The sequence below is a fragment of the Pelophylax lessonae genome (assembly GCF_965119305.1).
Source record: "Pelophylax lessonae genome assembly, chromosome: 11".
In the NCBI taxonomy this organism is placed as follows: Eukaryota; Metazoa; Chordata; class Amphibia; order Anura; family Ranidae; genus Pelophylax; species Pelophylax lessonae.
Genome location: NC_138778.1, coordinates 11,435,385 through 11,447,845, shown reverse-complemented (window position 1 = coordinate 11,447,845; position 12,461 = coordinate 11,435,385). Strand labels below are relative to the sequence as shown.

The 12,461-nt window shown below is 44.3% G+C and overlaps 1 protein-coding gene across 1 annotated transcript in view; it reads right to left on the bottom strand.

Moving 5' to 3' along the window:
• ABCC3 (ATP binding cassette subfamily C member 3) overlaps nucleotides 1-12,461 on the bottom strand; it is a 135,764-nt gene that overhangs the window by 70,985 nt on the left and 52,318 nt on the right. The window contains exons 2-3 of the mRNA XM_082272466.1: nucleotides 4,549-4,725; nucleotides 2,058-2,183 (exon numbers count right to left, since the gene is read on the bottom strand). Coding sequence (XP_082128592.1) covers nucleotides 2,058-2,183; nucleotides 4,549-4,725 — 303 coding nt within the window. The remainder of the gene's footprint in view (nucleotides 1-2,057; nucleotides 2,184-4,548; nucleotides 4,726-12,461) is intronic.

The following is a 12,461-nucleotide window of genomic DNA, read 5'->3' as shown; positions in this document are numbered from 1 at the left end:
CTCTCCAGATATAAGATATATTATACAGGAGTGACATCACCACTCTCCGGATATGTTATATTATACAGGAGTGACATCACCGCTCTCCAGATATAAGATATATTATACAGGAGTGACATCACCGCTCTCCAGATATAAGTTATATTATACAGGAGTGACATCACCGCTCTCCAGATATAAGTTATATTATACAGGAGTGACATCACCGCTCTCCAGATATAAGATATATTATACAAGAGTGACATCACCACTCTCCGGATATGTTATATTATACAGGAGTGACATCACCGCTCTCCAGATATAAGTTATATTATACAGGAGTGACATCACCGCTCTCCAGATATAAGATATATTATACAAGAGTGACATCACCACTCTCCGGATATGTTATATTATACAGGAGTGACATCACCGCTCTCCAGATATAAGTTATATTATACAGGAGTGACATCACCGCTCTCCAGATATAAGTTATATTATACAGGAGTGACATCACCGCTCTCCAGATATAAGTTATATTATACAGGAGTGACATCACCGCTCTCCAGATATAAGATATATTATACAAGAGTGACATCACCACTCTCCGGATATGTTATATTATACAGGAGTGACATCACCGCTCTCCAGATATAAGTTATATTATACAGGAGTGACATCACCGCTCTCCAGATATAAGTTATATTATACAGGAGTGACATCACCGCTCTCCAGATATAAGATATATTATACAGGAGTGACATCACCGCTCTCCAGATATAAGATATATTATACAGGAGTGACATCAACGCTCTCCAGATATAAGTTATATTATACAGGAGTGACATCACCGCTCTCCAGATATAAGATATATTATACAGGAGTGACATCACCGCTCTCCAGATATAAGTTATATTATACAGGAGTGACATCACCACTCTCCGGATATAAGTTATATTATACAGGAGTGACATCACCGCTCTCCAGATATAAGTTATATTATACAGGAGTGACATCACCGCTCTCCAGATATAAGTTATATTATACAGGAGTGACATCACCGCTCTCCAGATATAAGTTATATTATACAGGAGTGACATCACCGCTCTCCAGATATAAGATATATTATACAAGAGTGACATCACCACTCTCCGGATATGTTATATTATACAGGAGTGACATCACCACTCTCCAGATATAAGTTATATTATACAGGAGTGACATCACCGCTCTCCAGATATAAGATATATTATACAGGAGTGACATCACTGCTCTCCAGATATAAGATATATTATACAGGAGTGACATCAACGCTCTCCAGATATAAGTTATATTATACAGGAGTGACATCACCGCTCTCCAGATATAAGATATATTATACAGGAGTGACATCACCGCTCTCCAGATATAAGTTATATTATACAGGAGTGACATCACCACTCTCCGGATATAAGTTATATTATACAGGAGTGACATCACCGCTCTCCAGATATAAGTTATATTATACAGGAGTGACATCACCACTCTCCAGATATAAGATATATTATACAGGAGTGACATCACCGCTCTCCAGATATAAGTTATATTATACAGGAGTGACATCACCTCTCTCCAGATATGAGTTATATTATAGGGGAGTGACATCACCGCTCTCCAGATATAAGTTATATTATACAGGAGTGACATCACCACTCTCCAGATATAAGTTATATTATACAGGAGTGACATCACCGCTCTCCAGATATAAGTTATATTATACAGGAGTGACATCACCGCTCTCCGGATATAAGTTATATTATACAGGAGTGACATCACCACTCTCCAGATATAAGTTATATTATACAGGAGTGACATCACCACTCTCCAGATATAAGATATATTATACAGGAGTGACATCACCGCTCTCCAGATATAAGATATATTATACAGGAGTGACATCACCGCTCTCCAGATATAAGTTATATTATACAGGAGTGACATCACCGCTCTCCAGATATAAGATATATTATACAGGAGTGACATCACCGTTCTCCAGATATAAGTTACATATTAGACTTCTTATAGTGATCTATACAAACCATTGTGATTCCGACAATTAGAGGAGTAACAAAGAAGACAGGAGGCGGAGCCTCTTCCTGAACAAGTTTATGGAAGGAGTAGAACAGGTCCGCCCAGCACACGCACCAAAGCAGAACGCCAATCACCTGAAATATACAAACCGATAAATCTGTTAAAATTATTTTTTACATTTTTACAAAATATTCCAATCACCCCCTCACTGCCTGAAATATAAGACTGTTAGAAATTTTGTCTTAAAGCCATTGTAATATCCAAGAACCAATAAATGAGGCTTCAGGAACACTCTGTCCCCCCCCCCCCCTCCTGATTGTAGGAATACCTCCCACTGCCAGCCCATTTTAAATCTCAGGTGGTGCTTATGCAAATGATGTCATATATATCCCAGGAGTATTCAGGAGAGGAGATGAGAGGTTTTCTCAGCTATGCACACCCTCCTGCCTGCATGCCTGAGCTAGGGGCAGATGGATTTCAGGAAGTAAATGGCGCATTAATCATTGCATCATCTGCCCTAACTCAGGATGGCCACAGCCAGAAATGCTGGGGGAGGAGGGGGCAAAATAAAAAAGAGACATGGATGGGGGGAAATTGCTTTGAATATTAAAAATGTATTCAATTGTGTTTTTAGTTTGTGATGCTCAGATAGTTCCACTTTAACTGCAGTAGAAACAAATTATGTTATTATGCTGGCTGTGCTGTGTTGCTGAGCAGTAAAAATATCAAGACTGGATGGACAAAAACCCCAAAACAAAAACAAATCATTTGGAAGATAAAACAGCTCTGATATACATATTTCATCATTATATTTAGCTTTTTGCCGGGAGTTAATATAAAGAATTCATTATAAGTTTCCATAGGACAGTATAGAACAGGTCTACAACTTACAAGAAATGTGAGGAGCTAAGTAAAGGTTTGCAGTATAAAACAAGTCTGATTTTTATTTAGTGAATATAATGCAATTATAACTGAGATTATGAAAAATAAATGGATAGATAGGGAGACAGCGAGAGAAAGAGAAGGGGGGAGAAGGTGGGGTAGGGGGAGAGAAAAAGAGAGAAGGGGGGAGAAGGTGGGGAGAGAGAAAGTGAGAGAGAAAGGAGGAGAAGGTGGGGAGAGAGAAAGAGAGAGAGAGAGAGAGAGAGAAAGGAGGAGAAGGTGGGGTGGGGAGAGAGAAGGAGGAGAAGATGGGGTGGGGAAAGAGAAAAAGAGAGAGAGAGAGAGAGAAAGGAGGAGAAGGTGGGGTGGGGAGAAAGAAGGGGGGAGAAGGGAGGAGAAGGTGGGGTGGGGAGAGAGAAAGAGAGAAGGGGCAAGAAAGTGGGGGAAGGAGGGAAAGAAAGAGTGGGGAGAGAAGGGAGAAAAATGGGGAGAGATAGAAAGGGGGAGAGGGAGAATAGTGGGAGGAGGGGAGAGGGAAAAAGGGGGAGGAGGGGAGAGAGAGAATAGGGTGAGAGAGAGAAGGGGGGAGATGAGGGAGGTGGAGAGAGAGAGAAGGAGAGAAAGAAAGGGGGGGGAGAGAAAAATAAAAATAGGGGAGAGTGAGAGAGAAAGGGGGGTGAGAGGGAAAGGTAGGAGAGAGAGAGAAGGGGGGAGAGAGAGAAGGGGGAGGGAGAGAGAGAGAGAAGGGGGTAGAGGAAGGGGAGAGAGAGAGAAGAGGAGAGAAAGCGAAAGGGGGGGGGAAGAGAGGTGGGAGAGAGATGGGGGGGGAGAGAGAAGGGAAGGGGGAGAGAAAGAAGGGGGGAGAGAGAGAAAGAAGGGGGGAGGGAGAGAAAGAAGGGGGAGAGAGAGAGCAAGAGGGAGAGAGAGAGCAAGGGGGAGAAAGAAGGGGGAGAGAGAGAGCAAGGGGGAGAGAGAGAAAGAGAGGAGAGAGAGAGAGAGAGAGAAAGAGAGGAGAGAGAGAGAGAGAAGGGGGAGAGAGGGGGGGAGAGAGAGAGGGGGAGAGAGAGAGAGAAGGGGGGGGGAGAGAGAGAAGGGGAGAGAGAGAGAGAAGGGGGGGAGAGAAGGGAAGGGGGAGAGAAAGAAGGGGGGAGAGAGAGAAAGAAGGGGGGAGGGAGAGAAAGAAGGTGGGAGGGAGAGAAAGAAGGGGGAGAGAGAGAGCAAGGGGGAGAAAGAAGGGGGAGAGAGAGCAAGGGGAGGAGAGAGAAAGAGAGGAGAGAGAGAGAAAGAGAGGAGAGAGAGAGAGAAGGGGGAGAGAGAGAAGGGGGAGAGAGAGAGAGAAGGGGAGAGAGAGAGAGAGAAGGGGGGAGAGAGAAGAGGGTTGGGGAGAGAGAGAGGGTGGAGAGAGAGAGAGAGAGAGAGAAGGGGGAGAGAGAGCGGGTAAAGAGAGAGAAGGGGGAGAGAGAGAGAGAGAGGGGGGGGGAAGAGAGAGAGGGGGGAGAGAGAGAAGGGGGTGGAGAGAAAGAGAGAGAGAAGGAGGGATGGGGTGGAGTGATAGGGGGAGATGGGGAAGGGGGGGTGGGTGGTAATGGGGAGGTAATGGAGGGGGAGGGATCTCACCGTTTTGACTTTGCAGAGCACAGACAGCACAATATATCCTCTTCTGTTATATCTTAAATAAATAATATAAAATGGGAGTATGGCCCAGAGGTAGATGCAGGGGATCCAGGCGATGATGGTGTTCTGAAAGCATGGCGTCAGATCCGGGGAGTCGGTGTAAAGCGTTAGGTTGGGATCCTGAAATAAAACACAAGGATCTTATAAGAAATTGTATAAAGCAAAAAATTCAGTTCAGTTCTTTAAAGGTGAGCTCCGCTCATAACTAAGAAAAATTTTTCCAGTTTAGATTTTTTGGAGTTTTTATTAGTAACATAATACTAAACTTTGTTTCCAAATGTAATAGTGGGAATAGTTTTACCAGTGCCTGGAAATAAGATATAAGACACAGATGTAGCGTCATGCTGTGACCTGTTTTATGTTAGCTGATCACAGTGACAGCCATGGGACTGCTGGAGAAGTCAGCTGAAGATATCCCCCCCCTCCCCCACCTTTATTTGGGATATTTCCAGTTCAGATGACTTCCAGGGGGGTCCTGCAGAGCCCCCCGAATTCCGCTGTACTGAGATTTCGGCGCTGAGCGACACAATATCCCAATAATGAGGAATCGGACGGATCTCAAATTTCCCCGCTCTGTCCTCATTAAAGTAAATGAAGCATTTAACCTGCTGGAGGATGAATGTGCCGATTGTTATATAATGTAAAACAGACCAACTCTGCTATTATTCATTGACCTGAGTCTGAGAAAACCGCGCCAAATCTGACGCCACTATGAAGTTCAATACACTGTATGCTGGACCAGGACCAAGAGTATTTCAGGAGAGGAGAGTTATAGAGGAAGGAGCAGAGTCCCTCAGCAGAGCAGAGTATTTCAGGAGAGGGGAGTTATATAGAAGAAGGAGCAGAGTCCTCCAGTTGAGCAGAGTATTTCAGGAGAGGGGAGTTAGATAGAGGAAGGAGCAGAGTCCTCCAGCAGTGCAGAGTATTTCAGGAGAGGGGAGTTATATAGAAGAATGAGCAGAGTCCTCCAGCAGAGCAGAGTATTTCAGGAGAGGAGAGTTATATAGAAGAAGGAGCAGAGTCCTCCAGCAGTGCAGAGTATTTCAGGAGAGGGGAGTTATATAGAAGAAGGAGCAGAGTCCTCCAGCAGAGCAGAGTATTTCAGGAGAGGGGAGTTAGATAGAAGGAGCAGAGTCCTCCAGCAGAGCATTTCAGGACAGAAGATTTGGACAGAGAAAGGAGCTTTTTATCCCTCTTAAAGAGAAACTCCAGCGCTCTGTATGCCATCTGTTTATAGCAGTGTTTCTCAACTCTGGTCCTCAGGGCACACTAACAGGCCAGATTTTAAATATTACCTTGGGGAGATGCAGACTAGAATACTGCAATCACCGAGCAACAAATTATATCACCTGTGATGTATTTCAGTTTTCTTGCAAACCTGGCCTGTTAGTGGGTCCTGAGGACCGGAGTTGAGAAACACTGCTCTATAGAATGCATCCAGGTCGTCATATTGCTTCAGTATGTCATAGTACAGAGGGATAATGCTCTGCTTCAGTATGTCACAGTACATGTTGGCATTCATGGTTCCCTCAATGAACTGTAGCTCCCCAGTGCCGGCACCACTCATGCAGCCCCAGACCATGACACTCCCACCACCATGCTTGACTGTAGGCAAGACACACTTGTCTTTGTACCCCTCACCTGGTTGCCGCCACACACGCTTGACACCATCTAAACCAAATAAGTTTATCTTGGTCTCATCAGACCATAGGACATGGTTCCAGTAATCCATGTCCTTAGTCTGCTTGTCTTTAGCAAACTTCGTTTTTTTTTGTGCATTATCCATAGAAGAGGCTTCCTTCTGGGACGACAGCCATGCAGACAAATTTAAAGCAGTGTGCGGCGTATGGTCTGAGCACTGACAGGCTGACCCCTGGTGAGTGGACATACTGGGTGCCTTTGCTGTAATACTATCAGCTGGGCTTCCATTATGCCCCCAATTACCTTTCAGGAGGGATGGGCCACCTCCAGGCTCACCTGCCCCCTATCTATCCATTGGCCACCTCCAGGCTCACCTGCCCCCTATCTATCCATTAGCTTGCATGTGCTCCCACTGTGGAGACTCTTTAAAATTCATTAGAGTTAGGACTGCAGGTAACAGGGAGCCTTGACGTGGCCCTGCAGCTTTCACATGCGTTTGCAAATGTGTGCTAACTAAACCCCTGTATTGACGCAAACTGTTAGACAGGCCAATTTGGTTGGTAAGCAGACTGGTTGGCAAATTGAACTGGGAATTTTATCTTTATTTGTTTCATGTGCGTTGCCCTTCCATGTGTTCTTTGCTATGAAGGCCAGTTATAGGTGGGGGCAGAGGCCATTTTCTTTGACCCCCCCCCCATCCCTTCAACCTCTGCAGCAATGCTGGCAGCACTCATATGTCTATTTCCCAAAGACAACGTCTGGATATGACGCTGAGCACGTGCACTCAACTTCTTTGGTCGACCATGGCGAGGCCTGTTCTGTTAAACTGCTGTATGGTCTTGGCCACCATGCTGCAGCTCAGTTTCAGGGTCTTGGCAATCTTCCTATAGCCTAGGCCAGTGATGGCGAACCTCGGCACCCCAGATGTTTTGGAACTACATTTCCCATGATTCTCAATCTCAACTACACTGCATAGTGCATGAGCATCATGCGAAATGTAGTTCCAAAATATCTGGGGTGCCAAGGTTTGCCATCACTGGCCTAGGCCATCTTTATGTAGAGCAACAATTCTTTTTTTCCAGATCCTCAGAGAGTTCTTTGCCATGAGGTGCCATGTTGAACTTCCAGTGACCAGTATGAGAGAGCGAGAGCGATAACAGCAAATTTAACACACCTGCTCCCCATTCACACCTGAGACCTTGTAACGCTAACGAGTCACATGACACCGGGGAGCGAAAATGACTAATTGGGCCCGATTTGGACATTGTCACTTAGGGGTGTACTCACTTTTGTTGCCAGCAGTTTAGACATTAATGGCTGTGTGTTGAGTTATTTTGAGGGGACAGCAAATTTACACTGTTATACAAGCTGTACACTCACTACTTTACATTGTAGAAAAGTGTCATTTCTTCAGTGTTGTCACATGAAAAGATAGAATAAAATATTTACAAAAAATGTGAGGGGTGTACTTACTTTTGTGAGATACTGTAACATGATAATTATTTTTTTAATAAAAAAAAAAAATTAACCCTTACAATCACTTTAAGGTCAATGCCAACAGCAACTCAGAAGCAAGTCAAACCAGTAGAAAGTCTCGTTCCGTTTGACTTGCTGAGTCTGACTTTCCTGTAGAATGGACCTTTATGGCTGCCAGAGGAGGCCGCAGGGTGTTGCAGTGTGATGGTAGCGGATTATCGGGTTGTATTTTGTATCTCGGTCTCCATCGCTGGATTATGTAACCCCATGCCAGATAAAATATTTTAATTGTAAATTTTTGGCAGCAGTTTTGGGGAAGTGGCCTGCGTACGGCTTCTACAGAAAACCTCAGACAGCATCATTGATCTGCGCAATGGTCGGCTCCGCTCAGCATATTCCAATGAGAAGATTTTACATAAAATCCAAAAGAAAACGGATGAGCAAATGTGACCGCGACATCGCAATAAACACAGAAGGAGAAGTACATGTAAGACTGCAGATTACTGATAATAACAGGACATTTGCATAAGAACAATACTCGCTTTATTATTATCTGCTCAGAGGACAGTGCCAGTTGTCATGCTGGCAGAGTTTAAAGAGGAACTCCAATCAGAGAAGAAAACGAAATATCATTGGAATCGATGGAAGCGCATTAAAATGCATATCAACACATCGGCACACGTTTTGTTTTTTTTCTCAAATTCACTGCCTGGCCCAAAAAAAAAAAAAAAAAAAAATCGCCACCTGGAATTAACTGGGGATCGCCCGATTATCGAGGGCCGATTTTCCACTTTCCCCGATATATCGGAATAGGCCCTGGAGGTTACCGATATTGCCGATATTTCGGAAAGTGTTTGTACCGGAGTGATACCTGCAGCTAGAGGCATCACCCCGGTACCGGTGTCCATAGCCGACGGTAGGCTGTTTTGTAATGACAACCGATGCAGCTGAGAAGCCACTCGGCTGTCATTACAAGGAGCGGGAGGGGACGTCCCTCCCGCCGCCTTCCGCGGCTTGCCCGGGTCTTCCGCCCCACCGGGAGACCCGGGCAACCATCCTGCACAGCCGCCGAATACCCGATCAAAGCCACATTCGGCTCTGATCAGGTCTCCATGTAAAAACCCGGAAGTGATGTCATGACATCACTTCCGGGTACTCGGCGCCAAGTTAAAAAACAATGACAGCATTCAAAACAGACAAATTTGGCATTTTGAATGATTTTAAGTGCAGAGGAGGGGTTTGGGGTCTTTTGGACCCCCAGATCCCTCCACAAGAGTACCTGTCAAAAAAAAAAAAAAAATTTTAATGTACGAAAATATCGGCCAATACCGATATGGGATGACCAAAATATCGGTATCGGCAATAAAAAAAAACAATATTGGTTGATCACTAGAATTAACCACTTCTGGACCGGAAGATTTCCCCCCTTAATGACCAGGCCATATTTTGCAATTCGGCATTGTGTTATTTTAACGGACAATTGCGCGCTCGTGCGATGCTGTACCCAAAAAAAATTGATGTCCTTTTTTCCCCCACAGATAGAGCTTTCTTTTGGTGGTATTTGATCACCGGTGCGATTTTTATTTTTTGCGCTATAAACAAAAAAAGAAGAGCGACAATTCTGAAAAAAAAAAAAAACAACTATATTTTTCACTTTGATCTATATAACATTCTCCAAAAAAAAAAATCTACATTTTTTAATATTTTAGGCTAATTTGTTTTCTGCTACATATTTTTGGTGAAGAAAATCCCAATATGTGTATTTTGGTTTGTTTGGCGTCTACTATCTACGGGAAAGATTTATGTCATTTTTTTATTTATTTATTTATTTTTTACTAGTAATGGCGGCGATCTGCGATTTTTAGCGGGACTGCGACATTGCGGCGGACAGATCGGACACCTAACTGACATTTTTGACACTTTTGGGGGTACCAGTGACATTACTACAGTAATCATTGCTAAAAATATGCCCTATTACTGTAATAATGACGCTAGCAGGGAAGAGGTTAACACTGTGGGTGATCAAGGGGTTAAATGTGAGCCTAGGGGAGTGATTCTAACTGTGGGGGGCGTGGCTTGTCAAATGATTATAGAGACCTGTGTTCCTATATAGAAGGATCACAGGAGCTCTGTGATCATTCCAGGGAGAAGAACGGTCAGCTGTGTTTATGGCTGACCTTTTTCTCTCAGCGGGGAGCGATTGCGGGTGCCAGCGAGCAATTGGAGCCGCCTGCCCTGTGCATCAGAGACCCGCTGCCCTAGCTGCAGGCACACGACCGACGTAGACCTACATCAGTTTGCGCAGGAGGGCCAGCCTACCACAGTAAATATGCAATGGGAGGTCCGGAACCGGTTAACTAAGCAACTAACTAAACTAAGCATGCTGTAAATCTCCAATTGGATAGTTACTGGATGTGCCCAAAGAATGAGGTCAGCTGACTCCCTGAATATACTGAATGACCAGGTTGTTCCATCAATGGATGTTTTCTTTCATGATGGAATGGACATATTCCAAGATGACAATGCCAGGACTCATCAGGCTCAAATTGGGAAAGAGTGGTTCAGGGAGCATCATTGTCACACATGGATTGGCCCCCACAGAGTCCAGAACTTAACCCCATTGAGAATCTTTGGGAGTGCGGGAGAAGGCTTCGCACAGTACTCCGACTCTCCCATCATCAATACAAGATCTTGGTGAAAAATGAATGCAACACTGGAAGGAAATAAATCTTGTGACATTGCAGAAGCTTATCGAAACAATGCCACAGCGAATGCGTGCCGTAATCAAAGCCAATGCAGATCAATTTGATGCAGTGTGCAGGCGTATGGTCTGAGCACTGGCAGGTTGACCCCTTACCCATTCAACCTCTGCAGCAATGCTGGCAGCACTCATACGTCTATTTCCCAAAAGACATCCTCTGGATATGACGCTGAGCACGTGCACTCAACTTCTTTGGTAGACCATGGACAGGCCTGTTCTGAGTGGAACCTGTCCTGGTAAACCGCTGTATGGTCTTGGCCACCGTGCTGCAGCTTAGTTTCAGGGTCATGGCAATCTTCTTATAGCCTAGGCCATCTTTATGTAGAGCAAAAATTCTTTATTTTCAGATCCTCAGAGAGTTCTTTGCCATGAGGTGCCATGTTGATCTTCCAGTGACCAGTATGAGAGAGTGAGAGCGATAACACCGAATTTACCACACCTGCTCCCCATTCACACCTGAGACCTTGTAACACTAACGAGTCACATGACACCAGGGAGGGAAAATAGCTAATTGGGCCCAATTTGGACATTTTCACTTAGGGGTGTACTCACTTTTGTTGCCAGCGGTTTAGACATTAATGGCTGTGTGTTGAGTTATTTTGAGGGGACAGCAAATACAGGCTGTACACTCACTACTTTACATTGTAGCAAACTGTCATTTCTTCAGTATTGTGTCACATGACAATAAAATATTTACAAAAATGTGAGAGGTGTACTTACTTTTGTGAGATACTGTATATAACATATATAATTTATATACTGTATATAACGTATATCATTTATATAATGTATATAATGTAGAGACAACAACGATGTTCAGTTATGAACATGACTCTAGTAAACTGTGATAATAAAAAAGAGGAAGTGAGGAAGATAATCTTATCTTATCAGCAGTCTTATCATTATGCAGAGAGGAAATCTTTGCAGCAGAGCAGAGAGCAAGTGCCGGTTCACATATATGAGATGCGGAAAAACCCTGCAAATCCACTGCGGGTTCCCGCATCGCACGCGACTCGCAGGCAGTTCACACTGCCATATGGGAATCGCTGGGAGTGTAAATACAAAGTTAACGACACCCCCAGATCAGTTCGCATATCGCAGTGTGAACTGTCAGTTCGGACATGAATCAGATCGCATAGGTGTGGACGCCCAGGCGATCCGATTCTGGTGCGGACCAAAAAAAGGGTCCAGCACGACTTTGGTCTGAATGCAATGCCAATTCAGTTATACAATCTGTATGGCTGAATTTGCATCACACAGACATTGCATGTGATTTGCAGAGCAGGGCGGTGCGAATCACATGCAATGTCTGATATCGTTATAGTGTGAACCGCCACTAAAAAGTGGATGGGATTGGGAAAGACTTGTATTAAAAAAAAATTCAGGCTTCAGAAGAAGGGCTTATATCAGAAACCAGGGACAGTCCCTCAAAATCCGGGACAGTTGGGAGCTATGCATTTATTAAAAAAGAAGAAAAATACCGCTATAACGTTGATACAAATAAATAAAATAAATAAAACAAAGTGAGCAGCAACTAATTTGCGGGATATACACAATACCAAAATAAGAAAGATATAAGTTGCGCTAAAAATAATGAGTGTCTATAAAGATCAAGAAAAAAATCCTTTATGTGATAAAAACCACTCTCAATCACCATAGGAAGGCACTAATAACACCGCCACCACCACCACCACTCTCAATCACCATAGGAAGGCACTAATAACACCGCCACCACCACTACCACTACCACCACTCTAAATCACCATAGGAAGGCACTAATAACACGGCCACCACCACCACTCTCAGTCACCATAGGAAGGCACTAACACTGCCACCACCACCACCACTCTCAGTCACCATAGGAAGGCACTAATAACACCGCCACCACCACCACTCTCAGTCACCATAGGAAGGCACTAATAACACCGCCACCACCACCACTCTCAGTCACCATAGGAAGGCATTAACACCGCCACCA